At 54.4% G+C, this 18487-nt stretch overlaps 1 protein-coding gene across 1 annotated transcript in view; it reads left to right on the top strand.

The window, feature by feature from the left end:
* The window catches only part of SIK2 (salt inducible kinase 2), a 55919-nt gene that overhangs the window by 31560 nt on the left and 5872 nt on the right, over positions 1–18487 (top strand). Inside the window, exons 4-9 of the mRNA XM_029075423.1 lie at positions 9477–9638; positions 15041–15165; positions 15516–15639; positions 16407–16627; positions 17480–17632; positions 18213–18398. Coding sequence (XP_028931256.1) covers positions 9477–9638; positions 15041–15165; positions 15516–15639; positions 16407–16627; positions 17480–17632; positions 18213–18398 — 971 coding nt within the window. The remainder of the gene's footprint in view (positions 1–9476; positions 9639–15040; positions 15166–15515; positions 15640–16406; positions 16628–17479; positions 17633–18212; positions 18399–18487) is intronic.

The raw sequence follows: 18487 nt of genomic DNA, 5'->3' as shown, positions 1-18487 counted from the left end.
TTCTCTGTGCCTCAGTTACCTTCTCCGTAAAATGGAAATGAGCCCCGTGCAAGACAGGGACTGTGACCAATCCGATTTGCTTGTGTCCACACGCCCTTCCCCCCTCAGCGCTTAGTACATAATAAGCGCTTTTCACATAGCATAGTTATTATTATCATCATTATTGTTACTCTGAGAAAAGCGGGTAAGTATCCCAGGCTGGGATTTGCACTGGATGGAGGCAGGGGGGTCCTGCAGGAGTGTAGACCGGCAGCTCCTTGTGGGCAGAGATCGCATCTACCGACTGCTGCAGTGTACTTTCCCCAGTGCTTAATACAGTGCTCTGCACACCGGAAGTGCTCGATAAATACCAGTGATGGATGGATTGAATGATGCAGGCAGAGCCTGGGTTGCCACGTTCCCAGGGTTGGCATCGGTAATAATTGTAGTGTCTGTTAAGTGCTTACATTGTGCCAAGCACTGTACTGAGGGCTGGGTTGAAGACAAGGCAACCGTGTGAGACACAGTCCCTGTCCCATGTAGGACTCCCAACTTTAATCCTCATTTGACAGATGAGATAGCTGAGGCCCAGAATATCATCATCATCATGGTACTTTTAAGCATTTACTATGTGCCAAGCACTGTTCTAAGTACTGGTCTAGGCCGGCCCAACCGTTTGATCTCCCTCTGCTGGGGGAACCCCCCCTCGGGGCGAGCAGGACCCCAAACCTCTATGGGGTTAGACCCCCATCCTTGTCCCACACCTGAAAAATGAGGAGAATTTCACCAGGTGGAGAGACCGAACAGGAATCAGTCGGCCCGGGCCCGTCCAAACTCCACACTGCCCCAGAACACTGATCCTCCCGCTTCGACTTTTCACCCGTCGGGTAGGTGAGGTGACCGGGCAGGGTGGTGTTTGCTCCTCAGTTAATAATAATAAATAATAGTAATTATGGTTCTTGTTAAGCGTTGACTAATGTGCCAAGAACTGTTCTAAGCCCTGGGGTAGATACAGGTTAATCTGGTTGGACACCGTCCCTTTCCCACATGGGGCTCACCCTCTTAATCCCCATTTTACAGAGGAGGGAACCGAGGCCCAGAGAAGTGAAGTGACTTGGCCAAGGTCGCACAGCAGATAAGTGGCAGAGCCGGGATTAGAGCCCAGATCCTTCTGACTCCCAGGCCCGGACTCTAGCCACTAAGCTAGGCTACTTCCTTTTGGGCTCGGGTCAGTCTGGACCCCCAGATCCACTTCCCTGTTGGTTCACCTCCACGAAACCAACGCTCTGGTCTTGTAAACGGACAATCAATCCATTGTATTTATTGAGCGCTTCCTGTGCGCCGATCACTGTACTGAGCGCGTGGGAGAATGCGGCACAACAGAATTGGTGGACACGTTCCCCGCCCACAACGAGGTGACAGTCCAGAGGGACAGAGGCGAGAGGGGGTCCTCTGGAAAAAGGCAGAATCGTCGAAACTCTGGGAGGACTGCGGGAGGCAAAGGCTGCCTGGGAAATCCCGGCTTGTTTCTGGTGAGGCCCACATCCTTTTCGTGGCTGGTTGGGCAGCGACAATGGGTTTGTTTGGTCGGAAAATCCCCGGGCAGCTAATTGTGTCTGGGAGGGCCCAGCGTGGCTGAGAGAGCGACGTCTGTGCCCAGAGTGCCGAAAAACCCATGCAGGAACTGCCTAAACCATCTGGAGAGCTCTGTCGCCGATGGATGCCCATTATGATTCCTGCAGAGTGAGCGTGTGTACGTCCACACGCGCGCGCTTATCAGGGCTCCCAAATGTGAGATAGATGCGTGATGATAATCATTAGGGTATTGGTTAAGCGCTTATTATGTGTCAAGCGATGTTGTAAGCGCCGGATACAGGTTAATCGGGTCGGACCCAGTCCTCACCCAGCTGAGAAGCAGCGTGGCCTAGTAGATAGAACCTGGGCCTGGGTGTCAGACGGATTGTGCTTCTCACCCTGGCTCTGCCACTTGTCTGATTTGTGACCTTGGCAAGTCAGTTCACTTCTCTGGGCCTCAGCGATCTCATCTGTAAAATGGGGATTAAGACTGTGAGGCCCGTGAGGGACAGGGAGTGTCCAACCTGATTATCTTGTATCTACCCCAGCAGTTAGTATGGTGCCTGGAATGTACTTAACATGGCAAGTGCTTAACAGATACTATAAAAAAAAAAAAGTCTTTGTCTAAGGAGGAGGGAGGACAGGGATTAAATCCCCACTGTACAGATGAGGAAACTGAGGCCCAGAGAAGTTAAACGACTTGCCCCAAATCGTCCGACAGGCAAATTGCAGGGCCCGGGATTAGAACGGTCTTTCACCTCCCAGGTTCTTTCCTTTAGGCCACACACTGCTGCCCCTCTTGATTTCTTGATCCAAATTCGTCACTGCACTTCTTCTTTCAAAGCGGCAGGCTTTTCGCCGGCAGACTCGGCAGTCTGGGATGGCTTCGAGGCCAGCGAGCCAAAGGATTTCCATCTTGGCCAAGCTCATCACCCGTCACTCTCCTTGCCTGTTCCACCTCTCGGCCCCGGGGCTCCCACCGTTGGCAGGTTTCCCTAGGGAACCCGACTATTTCAGTGGTCTGTGGCCGACATTCATATCTAGTTGGCAAGAGCTGCAACTTTTGAGGAAGTCCCTACCGCAGTCAGAATCCAAACCGGCTCTGCCAAGCGCTTGGTTGTGTGACCTTGAGCGAGTCACTTAATTTCTCTGTGCCTCACTTCTCCTGTTCTCCTTCCTATATAGACTGTGAACCCCGTTCAGGACAAGGGACGGTGTCCAACCTAATTCATTTGTATCCACCCCAGCACTTAGAATGGTGTTGGACACATAATAAACGCTTAACAAATGCCATTAAAAACAAAAGATTGATCTAGAACCATGCAGACAAATAAATTAGTATGAATAAACCAGTGGGTTCATGACTAAGGAAGGTTTTCAAATTAACTACTCTGTGCCTGAGTTTCCTCATCTGTAAAATGAGAATTAAGACTGTGAACCCCATGTGGAACAGGAGGTGTCCAACCTGATTAGCATGTGTCTACCCTAGAGCTTAGTACAGTTCCTGGCACATAGTAAGCGCTTTACAAATACCATTAAAACCATAGGCTGGGTTTTCTGCTAGGTGTACTCTTTTCGGGCCCCCGATCCTGGTGCCGTGTACCCCTCTGCCCCTGGCACAGCTCTCTCTGTGGGTGAGCATATCCGAACCTCAGCCTGGATGGGGAAAGAAAAAATATCACACTCACTGGAGGTCAAACCGCCCAGAGCCACAAAGCCGGCCAAGCTCATCGCTGCTCGCTGCTCGCTGCTTCTCCCCTGCTGTGCTGACTTATTAAGCTAGTGCTTAAGAAATGCACACATCAGTATTAAGCCATGTGACCTAGTGGAAAGAGCACAGGCCTGGGAGTCGGAGGACCTAGGTTCTAGTCCCGGTTCTGCCATGTACCTGCTGTGTGACCTTGGGTAAGTCACTTCACTTTGGGTCCTCAGTTCCCTCATCTGCAAAATGGGGATTGAATTCCCTGTACTCCTTCCTACTTAGATTGTGAGCCCTAAGTGGGGCCCGATTATCTTGTCTGTACCCCAGTTCTTAGTACAATGCTTCACACACAGTAAAGCCTTAACAAATACCACAATCATTATTATTATTATCGTTACTGTTAGGGACCATTCAACACCCACGACTCTCCCTTCGTCATCCAAAACTCACCCCCAGTGATCCAGCATGGACCACCCAACACCCCTCGCGCTCCTTTCTCCATCCCTTATAAGAATTATTATTATTATTATCATCGTCTCCATTTTGCAAATGAGAAAACTGAGGTCCCAGAGAGGTCCAGTGACTTGCCCAAGATCACACAGTAGGCCAATGGCAGACCTGGGACTCAAACTCGGGTCCTCTGGCTCCCCATCCCATATAGTCCCCAACATAAGCCACACCACAGGCTCCCTGTTTGTCAGAAAAGTTGTTGGTTGAAAACTCAGAAGTCTAAGAAGCAAACTGGAACAGACATTTGTTATGGGCTGGGTATTTGTTGGCTAATTCTGTTGTATTTTCCTCTTCTCAGCGCTTAGTACAGTGCCCTGCACATAGTAAGTGCTCAATAAATACCATCGATGGACTGATTTGAGATAGCAAACCCATTGGGGTGAGACAGTCTGACACCAATCATGTCTCCTCATCCACACCCAAGCAGTGGGGCCGAGGTCCCCGGTGAAGGCTCCATCTTCCAAACTTGGATGGGACATAATAACAATAATAATAATAATAGTATTAAGCGCTATGTGCCCGGCACTGTTCTGTGCTGGGGTAGATATAAGATATTTGGGTTGGGGACACAGGGCTTACAGTCTTAATCCCCATTTTACAGATGAGGGAACTGAAGCACAGAGAAGTGAAATGACTTGCCCAAGGTCACAGCAGACAAGTGGTGGAGCTGAGATTAGAACCCCCAACCTTCTGACTCCCAGGTCCATGTTCTGTCAACTAGGCCAACTCACTTCTCAAGCAAGGAGGACAACAAGGAGTGACTGATATGTAGAACGAGTTGAAATTGTGGAAGCCAGCCGGACCCAAGCCAGTTTTCTAAAATTACAGAAAGCTCATTGAGAGAGTTGCCTGCTGTGTAACCTTGAGCAGGTCACTTAACTTCTCTGGGCCCCCAGTTTCCTCATCTGTAAAATGGGGATTCATTCATTCAGTTCAGTCGTATTTATTGAGAACACTGTAGTAAGCGCTTGGAATGTACAATTCGGCAACAGATAGAGACAATCCCTGCCCAACGACGGGCTCACAGTGTAAATGGGGGAGACAGACAATAAAACAAAACAAGTAATCTGGCGTCAATATCATCAAGATAAATAGAATCATAGATATGTACACATCATTAACAAAATAAATATAGTAATAAATATGCACAATGCTGTGGAGAGGGGAAGGGGGAAGAGCAGAGAGTGGGAGAAGGGGGAATGGAGAGGAGATTCATTACCTGTTCTCTCTCGTACTTAGACTGTGAGCCCCCTGAGGGACAGAGACTGCCCGACTTAGTTACCTTTTATCTACCCCAGGGCTTTGAACAGTGCTGGGCACAGTAGTAAGTGCTTAACAAATCCATGGTGATGATGAGGATGATGATAATCTCGACTTTCATGATTTTCACACAATATATCGGGGTATGGATTCTGTCTCAGTCACTGGTGTTTATTAATAATAATTATGGTATTCGTTAAGTGCTTTCTATGTGCCAGGCACTGTACTAAGCGCTAGGATGGATACAAGCAAATCTGGTTGGACACAGACCCTGTCCCACATGGGGCTCACGGTCTCAATCTCCATAAGCACTTAGTACAGTGCTCTGCACACGGTAAGTGTTCAATAAATACGATTGAATGAATGAATATTACAGATAAGGTAACTGAGGCCCAGGGAAGTGAACTGACTTGCCCCAGGTCACACAGCAGACGAGTGGCAGAGCCGGGATTAGAACCCATGACCTAATGACTCCTAGGTTTACTTATTAAGTGTTTACTATGTGTACAGCACCGTACTGAGTGCTTGGGAGAGTAGAGTATAACAGAATCAGCAGGCACATTCCCTGCCCACGCTGGGTTTACAGTCTAGTGCTTTGAGACTCCATCAAATTGCTGGTGGTACCTTGGTAAGTATGGCATCTTTTTTTCCAGAGATTTATGACATTCAAAGCTTACTTGGTAGGAAACAGCTAAACTTCCCGGTGGCTGTAAATTCATTTTTTTTAAATCATCTCTCCAAAGGGAAACCCTTGGCAATGTGGTGTCTCCTGCTGTCTAGAAGCTTACTCACCAGGCCACAGAGTATGAAAAGGGTTTCCTGATTTGCTAAACTTCCCCTCCAGGCACAACATGGGAATTTGAGCCAAACGTCCACCGCTTTGTCTGCAGCATCTTTGGCACTTGCCCGATTTTCTTCTCCGAGTGGCACTGAGGCAGCCGTTTATCTCCCTTTGATGAGGAAGCCCCGGCTGGTTCTAGCCAAGAGGGAGGAAAAGGTTAGCAAAAGCAGTGCCTCACTGTGGGCAGGGAATGGGTCTTTTTATTGTTATATTCTACTCTCTCAAGTGCTTAGTACAGCTCTCTGCACACAGTTAGTGCTCAATAAGTACGATTGACTGACTGCAGCGTGGTCAATTATAGGGGACACAGCTCAAGTTGATGTGGCATTTTTTCAGGCTCCTGTGGAATGAACAAACACACACACATACATCCCCACCCCTGGATCCCCCTTACTCAAAGACACCAAAGTCCTGGACTTCCAAGGCATTCCGTCTGGTGTGCCAGGCCTGATTCCCAGTTACTTTTGGGGGGTTTTTTATGGTATTTGTTGAGTGCTTCCTATGTGCCAGGCACTGTATGAGGCGCTGGGGTAGATATAAGCTAATCAGGTCTGACACAGTCCATGCCCCACATGGGGCTCACAGTCTTGACCCCCATTTTACAGATGAGGTAGGCCCAGAGAGGAACTGACTTCCCCAAGGTCACAGAGCAGACAAGTAGCAGAGCCAGGATTAGAGCCTAGGTCCTTCTGACTCCCAGGCCCGGGATCTATTCACTAGGCCATGCTGCTTCTCCTTAGTTCTCCAGAATCGGCCCTTCTCCTCCCCGGGAAAGTGCGAGCTTGGTGTTTGAAGCGGCCACTCTGGACCCCCATCTCACACCACGGTCTCCCTACGGTGGTCTCTCGGGAACCCCGTTTCCTTTCTCCCCTGCCTCCCCTTGAGATCACGTCGCAGCGGGATTGGATCCCGACGTCGGGTTAGACCGACCGGGATTGGAGATTCCATCTGAAAACGTGACTCTAGTCAGGTGTGGGGCGTTAGACGGTTTTCTTCTCCTGAGCGGCAGAGAGCGTGCCCCTGTGGGTAGGGAATGTGTCTACTTACTCTGTGTACTCTCCCAAGCGCTTCGATCAGGGCTCTGCACTCAGTAAGCACTCAATCAATGCCATCGAGTGATTGATCAGAAGGGGGCCAAGGCAGGCGGACAAGTGAAGCAGTGAGCTGGCCCAAGTGGGGGAGTCCCCAGGGTTTCCCAGGGAGGGAAGAGAAAAGAAGGTCGTACTCCTCGCGCGGAGTGGCTGAAGAGTTTCAGATTTGGGGATAAAACATCTTTCCTCGAGGGGAGCTACTTGGAGCAGAAGGGAAGCTCTACTCGCCCAGCTTCAAACCACGCTCCTGTCAGCGTGGCCTAGCAGTAGTGGTAATACAGTCTCCCCCTCTAGACTGTAAGCTCGTTGTGGGCAGGGATGTATCTGTTTGTTGTTGTATTCTCCCAAGCGGTTAGTACAGTGCTCTGCACACAGTCAGCACTCAATAAATACGATTGACTGGCTGACTGACTAGCAGTAGTAATAGTATTTATCAAGTGCTTACTGTGTGCAGAGCTCTTTGCTTAGCCTTAGCACGGGCTTGGGAGTTAGAGGACATGGATTCAAATCCCGGCTCCTCCCCTTGTCTGCTGTGTGACCTTGGGCAAGCCATTTCACTTCTCTGTGCCTCAGTTACCTAGTCTGTAAAATGAGGATTAAGACTATGAGCCCCAGGTGGGACAACCTGATTACCTGTATCTATCCCAGTGCTTAGAACAGTGCTTGGCAAATAGTAAATGCTTACCAAATACCATAATTATTATTTTCAGTAGTATCTCTGGGCATCCATTTCCTCCTCTGTAAGAATGGGGATGAGATTCCTGTTGTCTCTTTAGAGTGTGAGCCCCATGTGGGACAGGCATTGAATCTGTGCTTGGCATATGGTAATCATTGTTATTACCATATGGTAATCATTGTTATTACCATATGGTAATCATTGTTAGAGAAGCAGCGTGGCTCAGTGGAAAGAGCATGGGCTTTGGAGTCAGGGCTCATGAGTTCGAATCCCAGCTCTGCCACTTGTCGGCTCTGTGACTGTGGGCAAGTCACTTAACTTCTCTGTGCCTCAGTTCCCTCATCTGTAAAATGGGGATTAAGACTGTGAGCCCCACGTGGGACAACCTGATTCCCCTATGTCTACCCCAGCGCTTAGAACAGTGCTCGGCACGTAGTAAGCGCTTAACAAATACCAACATTATTATTATTATTATTATTATTACCCACGCTGGGCCTGACCTTCACACCCACCCCTTCGTCCCCCAGTAGCTTGTAACTGAGAGCTTTACTCAGAAAAGACTCTTGACAACATCTCAATTAAGGACGTTTCCCGTTGCGGCAGCCAATCTGCAGAGCCGGCTAAGGAATTCTCTGTGGCTGAGGGGGGTCCAGAGCGGGACAGGCATGGTGATATCGGAATCATTCATTCATTCATTCATTCAATAGTATTTATTGAGCGCTTACTATGTGCAGAGCACTGTACTAAGCGCTTGGGATGAACAAGTCGGCAACAGATAGAGACAGTCCCTGCCGTTTGACGGGCTTACAGTCTAATCGGGGGAGACGGACAGACGAGAACAATGGCACTAAACAGCGTCAAGAGGAAGAACATCTCGTAAAAACAATGGCAACTGAATAGAATCAAGGCGATGTACAATTCATTAACAAAATAAATAGGGTAACGAAAATATATACAGTTGAGCGGACGAGTACAGTGCTGTGGGGATGGGAAGGGAGAGGTGGAGGAGCAGAGGGAAAAGGGGAAAATGAGGCTTTAGCTGCGGAGAGGTAAAGGGGGGATGGCAGAGGGAGTAGAGGGGGAAGAGGAGCTCAGTCTGGGAACGCCTCTTGGAGGAGGTGATTTTTAAGTAAGGTTTTGAAGAGGGAAAGAGAATCAGTTTGGCGGAGGTGAGGAGGGAGGGCGTTCCAGGACCGTGGGAGGACGTGACCCGGGGGTCGACGGCGGGATAGGCGAGACCCAGGGACGGTGAGGAGGTGGGCGGCAGAGGAGCGGAGCATGCGGGGTGGGCGGTAGAAAGAGAGAAGGGAGGAGAGGTAGGAAGGGGCAAGGTGATGGAGAGCCTCGAAGCCTAGAGTGAGGAGTTTTTGTTTGGAGCGGAGGTCGATAGGCAACCACTGGAGTTGTTTAAGAAGGGGAGTGACGTGCCCAGATCGTTGCAGGCTGATGGGGCCGGTGTGGCCTCGGGCTGGATTTCCAGGTTCTAAACCTCCTAGACTGTAAGCTCCTTGTGGGCAGGGAACGTGTTTATCAACTCTGTTGTATTGTCCTCTTCCAAGCCGATAGGTCAGTGATCTGCACACGGTAAGCAATCAGTAAATACCATCGATCGATTGATTAAGATGGTTGGGCGGAAAGGCGGCTAGGTCACGCCGACCTTCGTCTCCATCTCACCCGGGCCCGGGCGGGGCTCGGTGCATGCGGCCCAGGCGACGGCAGGCCTGGGGGCACAGGCCGGAGGAGAGTCCCAGGAGCAGGGATTGGCGGGGAGGGGCGGCGGAGTTTCCACCCCTCACCCTGCCACCCACCAGCTAACCCGCCCCATCGCTCCCTCCCCCCTAGACTACCTGGCCAACCACGGCCGGCTGAACGAGCCCGAGGCCAGGCGCAAGTTCTGGCAGATCCTGTCCGCGGTCGATTACTGTCACAGCCAGAAGATCGTGCATCGGGACCTTAAGGCCGAAAACCTCCTGCTCGATAACAACATGAACATCAAAATAGCAGGTAATCGGCCACGGCCTCCGTCCCGAGTGGCGCCCCTTCCTCCCCCAGCGGCATGGCGATTAGGAGCACCGAGACTCCCCGTGTCCGTCAGACCCTCTGCATCCGGGGGCCCTTCCCAGAGGAGGAGTTGGTGTGACCCCGGGTGCGGTAGCGGGTTGCGTGGGCACGGGGAAGTTGCGCTGGCTGTGTCCATTCCGGTGGAGGTGCGGGAAGCAAAGCCCAAGACTTGACTCTGCTAACTCTTCCTCAGCGGTTTTCCCACGTTGCCTGGTGTGCCTCCACATTCCCCACCTCGGCCCCTGTCTTTCCCCTCTACTGGTCTTTGGTGGCAGGTTTAGAAAGGATCCAGAACCACCTCAGGCCAAAGGAGGAGTGTGGGGAAGCGGGAACTTCTCCTGCCTCCTTCGAGAGGCGTTTCAGAGGCCGTGGCTCGGAGCCAAAAGTGCCAGACGCAAGTCCGGGCTCAGAGCGGAGGGTCTCTGGTCTGGCTCGAGGGGGCCGTTGGGTTCCTCCGTGCCGGGTGGTGTGTATTGGTTTTCCACTATAATCATTGTTATTATTACTACTAATAATAAAGTAGTAGTATTAGTTAAGCACTTAGTATGTGCCAACCACTTTACTAAGCTCTGGGATGCATACAAGCAGATCGGGCTGGACAATCCCCGTCCCACATGGGGCTCACAGTCTCGATTCCCATTTTACAGATGAGGTCACTGAGGCCCCGAGAAGTGACTTGCCCAAGGTCACACAGCAGACAAGTGGCAGAGCTGGGATTAAAACCCGTGCCCGTCGGCTCACATTTCTTAGACTCCCTTGGGCCCACCTTCGGGGTGAGATGGATTTCTGTACCTCCTCGAAGCTGGTGGGTGGCCAGAAAATCTCTCTAGCCATGCAGAGACCAGCCTTTGCCCCCACTGAGCCGGGCCAGCGGGGAACTTCCGAGCCGGAACTCCGGCCTCCTGGTGGGGACTCCCGGACACCGTGGATCCCACACGTGGCCGGAGGGGCCGGAGAGAATCCCTCAGGTGACCTAGCTCGAGGTTCCCGTTCACAGCGTTGCAGCCTCGCTCGGAGCCGGGTTTTCAGAGCCGCGTGTGATTTTCCTTTCCTCCACACCTGCCTCTTGCCTGCAGTGTGACCTTGGGCAAGTCACTAAACCAGTGGGGAGAAGATAGCTATTCTTCCTCCTCCAGTGACTTTGAGCCCCATGGCAGACGGGGACTGTGTCCGAACTGATTATCTTGGTTCTACCCCTTCGCTTAGTACGGTGCGTGGCCCGAAGTCAGAGCGTAACAAATACCGTGGCGATGATTCTCGTTAAGCACCATGCTCGGGAACGGAAGGGTGAGAGCCGAACTGTCCGTCACTTCAAGCCCCTGGAGGCCCGTGGCTCCCTGCCCAGTGGGTGAACATTGAGCTGAAACACAACAGTCCGTCTCGGAATCGTTGGCACGGAGGGCAGAGAGGGGGCGTGGCTTGGGGATGGGGCGGTGGTTCTGCCCACCGCCCTCCTTCAGACATCGACTGTTTCGGGGCCGGCAAGCGTCTCCAACCTGGGGTGGGTCAGCCCGGCTTGGCCGAAGGTTGCTGGGTCAGTCGGCCCGTCAGTTGGATCAAAGAGAAGCAGCGGGGTCTAGTGGATAGAGCACAGGCTTGGGAGTCCTAAGGACCTGGGTTCTAATCCCAGCGCTGCCGCTTATCTGCTGGGTGACCTCGGGTAAGTCAATAATAATCATATTGGCCCTTGTTACATGTTTACTATGTGCCAAGCACTGTTCTCAGGACTGAGGCAAATGTTAATTCCCCTGTGTGTTAATTCCCCTGTGAGGCATATGTTAATTAATAATGATTCCCCTGTGTCTACCCCAGCGCTTAGAACAGTGCTCGGCACATAGTAAGCGCTTAACAAATACCAACATTATTATTATTATTATTAATCAGGTTAGATATAGTCCGTTACCATATGGGGTTTACACTCTAATCCCCCTTTTGCAGATGAGGTAACTGAGGCACAGAGAAGTCAAATGACTTGCCCAGGGTGCCACAGCAGACATGTGGTAGAGCCGGGATTAGAACCCAGGTCCTTCTGACTCCCAAACGCGTGCTCTATCTACTAGACCACCTTGTTTCTCACCTCACTTCTCCATGCCTCAGTTACCGCATCTAATGTTGGTATTTGTTAAGCGCTTATTATGTGCAGAGCACTGTTCTAAGCGCTGGGGTAGACACAGGGGAATCAGGTTGTCCTACGTGGGGCTCACAGTCTTAATCCCCATTTTACAGATGAGGGAACTGAGGCACAGAGAAGTTAAGTGACTTGCCCACGGTCACACAACTGACAAGTGGCAGAGCTGGGATTCGAACTCATGAGCCCTGACTCCAAAGCCCATGCTCTTTCCACTGAGCCACGCTGCTTCTCATAACAAAATGGGGATTAAGACTGGCACAAAGTAAGCACTTAACAAATACCACAATTATTATTATTATCATCATCACCATCAGTATTATCAATGCTGATGTCACTCGGGCCCCCAAGAGGTCTGGACCCGATGATCCAGTCGAGCCGTGGGCACCGCTCAGATTATCCACGTGGTGAGCCGGGCTCCACCGCTCGGGGGCCGAATGCGAGGAGGAACCAGGGGATCGGATACGGATAAAGTGGACGAGGATCAGGGTGCCTGAGGTGGGGGGGCTCCATCCTGGGGGTTTTCTTGGCCGGTGCGTCAGCAGGCCCTGCCAGCTTCTGTCCCCAGCAGCTCCCGGGGGCTCGAGGCGACGATTATATTGGCTTCCAGCACCCCGGGCTCCGGCTGCAGGGAGGAGCGGCCCCCCCCAGCCCCATCCGGAAGCCTATTTCCCCCGTCCCAGCGGAGGCTAAAGCCCCGCCTAGCAAGGAGGGTGGCTGTTTGGCAGAGATGGGGCGCGTTCCTCTCCTGGCGGTCAGAGCGCCCAGCGGGCCTGGACGTCAGAGCTGCCTGAACGCCAGGGCGAGCTTCGTTCCCCGGCCCACCTCTTCTCCGCCCACCCCCCGCTCTACTCCCGGCGCCCTCCTGACGATACGTCCGCCCCCTCCGGACTCCCGGGCCCCCATCCAACCCGGCCGTATTCGGTCCGAGAGGAGGATTTTCAGATTCTAAATTAGCGAGCGGGTCATCCTTTTGGACGCCCCCCAGTCCCTCCAGAGGCCGTTTGGGATCTTTGAAATAGCATTCATAGCTCAGCCTGAAAAACGATCCAGGGTCTGCTTGGCTGGTTTTTACTTTATTTCCCCCACTCCCCCAGTCCCCAAAAAAGCGTGAAGGCACCAGCGCCTACAGTCAGGCTTTGGCGTGACTCGCTAAAGAAGGATGTGTACAAAAAAGGTGGATGCGGCAGGTGGAAAAGGTCTCGATGCCCCGTAAGCCACTCGGAGGTTTGAGAAGCAGCGTGGCTCAATGGAAAGACCCCGGGCTTGGAAGTCAGAGGTCACAGGTTCGAATCCTGGCTCTGACATTTGTCAGCTGTGTGACTGTGGCAAGTCACTTAACTTCTCTGTGCCTCAGTTCCCTCATCTGTAAAATGGGGATTAAGACTGTGAGCCCCACGTGGGACAACCTGATTATCCTGTATCTACCCCAGCACTTAGAACAGTGCTCTGCACGTAGTAAGCCCTTAACAAATACCAACATCATCATCATTATTATTATTATTATTATTAAATCCCGTCAGTGATGTGCCCGCCGGCAGGGGCTGGGGAGGCTGGGTATCTTCCACCCCAGGCGGGCACCCCTGGGGTATGGCGGACCCGAGCCGGGGGCAGCTGCAGGCCACTGGGGTGTGGCAGCCACAAGCCTGGCTCTGGGCATTTGCGGACCAGCTAGGAGCAGAGAACTGTTGGCATTACAGTGTAAAGGGTGAGAGAGACTGATATAAATTTAATTACAGATATCCCCTCCTATCTCCCCTCACCACTCTCTTGCTACAACCCAGCCCGCACACTTGGCTTCTCTAATGCCGACCTGCTCACTGTACCTCAATTTCGTCTTTCTCACCGTTGACCTCTCACCCACAATCTGCCTCTGTCCTGGAATACGCTCCCTCTTCATATCTGACAGATGGAGACTGTCCCTCCTTCAAAGCCTTATTGAAGGCCCATTTCCTCCAAGAGACCTTCCCTGACTAAGCCCTCCTTTCCTCTCCTCCCGCTCCCTTCTGCGCTGTCTTGACTTGCTCCCTTTATTCATCCCTCCTCCCAGCCCTACAGCACTTCTGTACAGATCTGTAATTTATTTATTTATATTAGTGTTTGTCTTCCCCTCTAGACTGTAAGCTGTCTGTGGGCAGGGAATGTGTCTGTCGTTTATATTGTACTCTCCCAAGCGTCTAGTATTTGAGAGAAAACAGGCACCACGGACGGCGAGAAGGATAGGGCTTCGGCTCTGCTGCCGGGGACCTAACCTGTGGGGTCGGGGGCTTGTCCCCGGGGCCGGCGGGGCCGACAGCGGAGCCGTGTCCGTTCTGCTCGTGACCTCATGTGAGAGCCCTCCAAGGTCAGGCCCGGAATAGCTGGGACAGTCCTCGAGAGAGGCGGGCGCCTCCGCCGGGCTCCAGGAATCTCGGAGCTCTTAATGGCTCCACCAGACCAGAGGTTCGTGCCGACGGGCGGCTCAAAGTTAACTCCCGGCCCGACTGGAGGTTGGCCCTGTGGCCCAGACTGGGCAGTGCGGATGGAAACGGGGTCGCGGTGAGTTGCGGGCGGCCTCTCACCCTCCCGCAGCGGGGAAGGACTAACCCCCTTTGATCTCCCCGCCCCAGCCCCACAGCACATATGTACATATCTGTAATTTACTTTTTTATATTAATGTCTGTCTGCCCCTCTAGACTGTAAGCTTGTTGTAGACAGGGAATATGTCTGCTTACTCTGTTATACTGTACTGTACCAAGCACTTCATACAGTGTTCTACACACATTAAGCACCCAACAATTACGACCGAATGAATGAAAGGAGGTGGGGCAGGGAGCGACGAATGAGGTGGTTGTCTTCGGCCGGGGGACCCAGCGAGGCCTCGCGGGGAGCAGTGGTCCCGTCCCTGTCCACTCTCGGGGACGGAGAAGGGGGAAAAGCCCAAGGAAACCCCGGACCTCCAGCTACCGGTTACTTGCCGGGCAGAAGCCCAGCCCCCGTGGGGGTTGTGCCGGGACCACTGCCCTGGACTTGCTGTGGCCCTGGCCCTGCGGGCATCAGGGATGTGGCACGGGCATTGGTGCCCACCTCTGCCTGCAGGTGGACTCTGCACAAACTGTTTCGTGCCCTGGGCCGGCCCCACGGGCACCCTCCGGTTTTCCACCTTGGGGGCTCTGGGGGCAGAAGGATCGATCAGGCCCTGATCGTGCCCAGCAACTGCATCTCTGTGTCTGGGCAGATTTCGGGTTTGGCAATTTCTTCAAGAGCGGCGAGCCGCTGGCCACGTGGTGCGGCAGCCCGCCCTACGCCGCCCCGGAGGTGTTCGAAGGGCAGCAGTACGAAGGACCCCAACTGGATATCTGGGTAAGCCGCGGGCTGCCGGGTAACTGGGCCCTGAGTTCCTAGAACCCCGTGTCTTCCCCGGCCCATGGACTGGGTTTTTTGGTGTGGGAGGTGCCCCCGGGGAGCCCCACGCCGACCAGAGGGACCTGATCCAGACCTGTGTCCACGCCCCGCCAAGCTCCTTCCAGCCCGCTGGGGCTCTTGCATTATTTAGGGTGTTTCCCTGGCCTCCTTTGTTCTGCCAATTACATTTTCGTCTCCACAAAATGCGGGACGGAGAGCTGTCATCCCAGTTGGCTTGGGGGGTGGGGGGGGCAGCGGGGAGCCTGGAGAAGGGCCGGGACAAGGACTGACGGCCGTGTCTCCCTCAGAGCATGGGCGTGGTGCTCTACGTGCTGGTCTGTGGCGCTCTGCCTTTCGACGGCCCCACCCTCCCCATCCTGAGGCAGCGGGTCCTGGAGGGCCGCTTCCGCATCCCGTACTTCATGTCGGAAGGTGAGTCCCGGCAAGCCGGGGGGGCGGCGGGGAGAGCTGGAGAAGCGGCACGGCCCGGAAAGAGCCCAGGCTTGAGAGTTGGAGGACCTGGGTTCTAATCCCAGATCCACCGTTTGTCTGCTGGGGACCTTGGGCAAGTCACATCACTTCTCGGGGCCTCAGTTTCCTCATCTGTCCGATGTGGCTTCGATACGTGTTCTCCCTTGCCCTTGGACTGGGAGCCTCGTGCGGGACAGAGACTGTATCTGTCCTGATTGTCTTGTGTTTTTCCTAGTGTTTGTCATCATCATCAGTGGTATTTATTAAGTGCTTACCTTGTGCAGAGCATTGTCCTAAGCGCTTGGGAGAATACAGTACAACAGAGTTGGTAGACGTGTTTCCTGCCCATAACCAGCTTCCATTCCAGGTGCAGAGGAAGCACTAAACAAATCCCAAATATCAAGAGTGTGAGCCCAATGTGGGACAGGGACCGATTAACTTGTATCTACCCCAGTGCTAAGAACGGTGCTTGGCACATAGTAAGCACTTAAGTTATTATTATTATTACTACTACTACTAATAATAAAAAACAACAAATGCCAGTTATGGTTATTATTATTAGGAGACAGGGTATCAGCGGGGCGGGGTGAGCCCCAAGGGGGCTACTGTAGGGGCCAGATTGGCTCCGCTGACAGGCGCGGCTAGTGCCCGGTGGTTCTGGGCATCCCGTCTGTGTCCCCCATCGAATTTGGGGGTCACGCGCCCCTCTGACGCTCGGCTCCCCCTAGAGTGTGAGCACCTGATCCGGAGGATGCTGGTCCTCGACCCCTCCCGGCGACTGACCATCGCGCAGATCAGGCAGCACAAGTGGATGCTGGCGGAAGTGCCCGTCCAGCGGCCGACCCTGTACGCCCAGAGCCGTGGGAACGGCCCCACCCTAGGGGAATATAACGAGCAGGTTCTGCGGCTCATGCACGGCCTGGGTATAGACCAGCAGAAGACCATCGAGGTAAAGCGGAGCTCGCGGCCGAGCCTCAGGGGTCTGCGGAGCGTGGGGCGGCGGGATGGGGCTTTCGGTCCAGACCCACCCTCTGTGACTATGTTTGCCCCTCCCCACCTCCGACCCCGGCTCCCCAAGGGGTGGGGTCTCTGGGTCACAGGGAGGGCGACAGGTTCCATCCCATTGGACCGAAGGAGGGACCTGTGGGAGGTAAGTGAAGCCCCCTCGGGAGACCCGGCGATGCGGAAAATATGGGTCATGGTGTCTGAGGTCAGGAAGCCGGGGGGCTCTGAGATGCAAAGAGCGTGGGTCACGGTGCCTGAGGGACAGAGGGCCGAGGGGCTCAGAGACGCGGAGAGTGCGGGTCACGGCGTCTGAGGGATGGAGTGCTGAGGGGGCTCCCCGTTAATTGGCAGAGAGAGGGAACTGACTCCCAGACCACAGAGGAGCCTACTCCGTCTGCCACCGGAGCCGTCCCGTTCTTGGGGGTGGGCTTTCCAGACGGGGCCCCGGGCCCTTCGGGCCTTCCCGGTCCCAAGACCGCCCAGTCCCCGGCTTTCTCGATGGGTCCCCGCTTTGGGAACTCCCGCTCCCAGGCCGGGGACGAGGGGTCGGGGGAAGAAGTAGGGGAAGGAGTCTCCCCTTCGAGACTGTAATCTTGTTGTTGGCAGGGAATGCGTCTATTATATTGTTATATCGTACTTTCCCGAGTGCTTAGTACAGTGCTCTGCACACAGTAAGCGCTCAATAAATGCAATTGACTGAGTTGGAGAGGGAGTCCTCCCCAGCCTCTATCCAAGCGGGGAGTGGGGAGTCCGGGCAGAGTGCGTCTCCGCATCCAGCTCGTCTGTTCCCTTCCAGTCTCTGCAGGACAAGAGCTATAACCACTTCGCCGCTATCTACTACCTGCTGGTGGACAGGCTGAAATCCCACCGGAGCAGCTTCCCCGTGGAGCCGAGCCTCAGCTCCCGCCAGCGCCGGCCCAGCACCGTCGCCGAGCAGACGGTCGCCAAGGTGACGTCCGGCTCGCCTCTGATCCCGGCCGCCTGGCGGCCCCCTCGCCTTACTCGTGAAAGGGCAGGGAGGCGGCGCCGGGCTCAGAGGCCTCTGTTGGTGGATCCTGAGTGTGCGCCTCCCTCACCCCGCCGGAGGCCGCCGGAGGGGGCACCGGCAGTCGGGGAGGGCCGGTACCCTACCAACCAGACTGTGAAATTCTTCACGAGCTGGCTAGCCGACTCCCCCAAGTTGGAGCACCCGTGTCCCAGCTGGGAGCCAGTGATCACTGGGTTCCATTTCCGCCTCCACCCCCGTCCCCGAGGGGAGAAGTGAAAGGGAGAGCCTGCAAAACGTAGGGCGGGGCTTCCCTCCTGCTTCCCACCGCTGACGGTTGAGCCCTCAGAGTGGGGGTCGAGGTGAAAGCAGACCTTCGCAGGCTGGAGGGTCTTGGAAGGCATCTCTAGGCCATCCCGCGCGTTGCCCCATCCCCTTTGGGGGGCCCCGAGGGTGGGGCTTTGGCCACATTCCCAGAGTCGGCCCTGCCGTGGGATCCTTCCTTGGAAGGTTCTGAAGACCGACTTGCCCTTTGTGTCCCCAGGCCTTGCCGGCGGGGCCCCCGGCGCCTCTGAGCTCCCAGGCCCTGAGGTTAGGGCCGGCCCCGGACCTCCCCCAGCCTCCTCCTCCACCGCCGCCGCCTTCTTCTCCCAGGGACAGCTTCGCCTTCCCCGGGGCCGCCTGCCAGGCGGAGGCGGCGTTCATCGAGGAGCACGTCGACACCCCAAAGGTACAGCTCGGAGCCGCGGGGGGCTGGAGGGGAGGGGAGGGGCCGGGTGCTCCCCTCCCAGCTGCCCTCTCTCAGCCCCTGGGGTCGGG

This window comes from Ornithorhynchus anatinus, chromosome 11 (genome assembly GCF_004115215.2).
Source record: "Ornithorhynchus anatinus isolate Pmale09 chromosome 11, mOrnAna1.pri.v4, whole genome shotgun sequence".
Taxonomy (NCBI): domain Eukaryota; kingdom Metazoa; phylum Chordata; class Mammalia; order Monotremata; family Ornithorhynchidae; genus Ornithorhynchus; species Ornithorhynchus anatinus.
The sequence above is the reverse complement of the archived record's forward strand: the minus strand, read 5'-3'. Positions and strand labels throughout refer to the sequence as shown.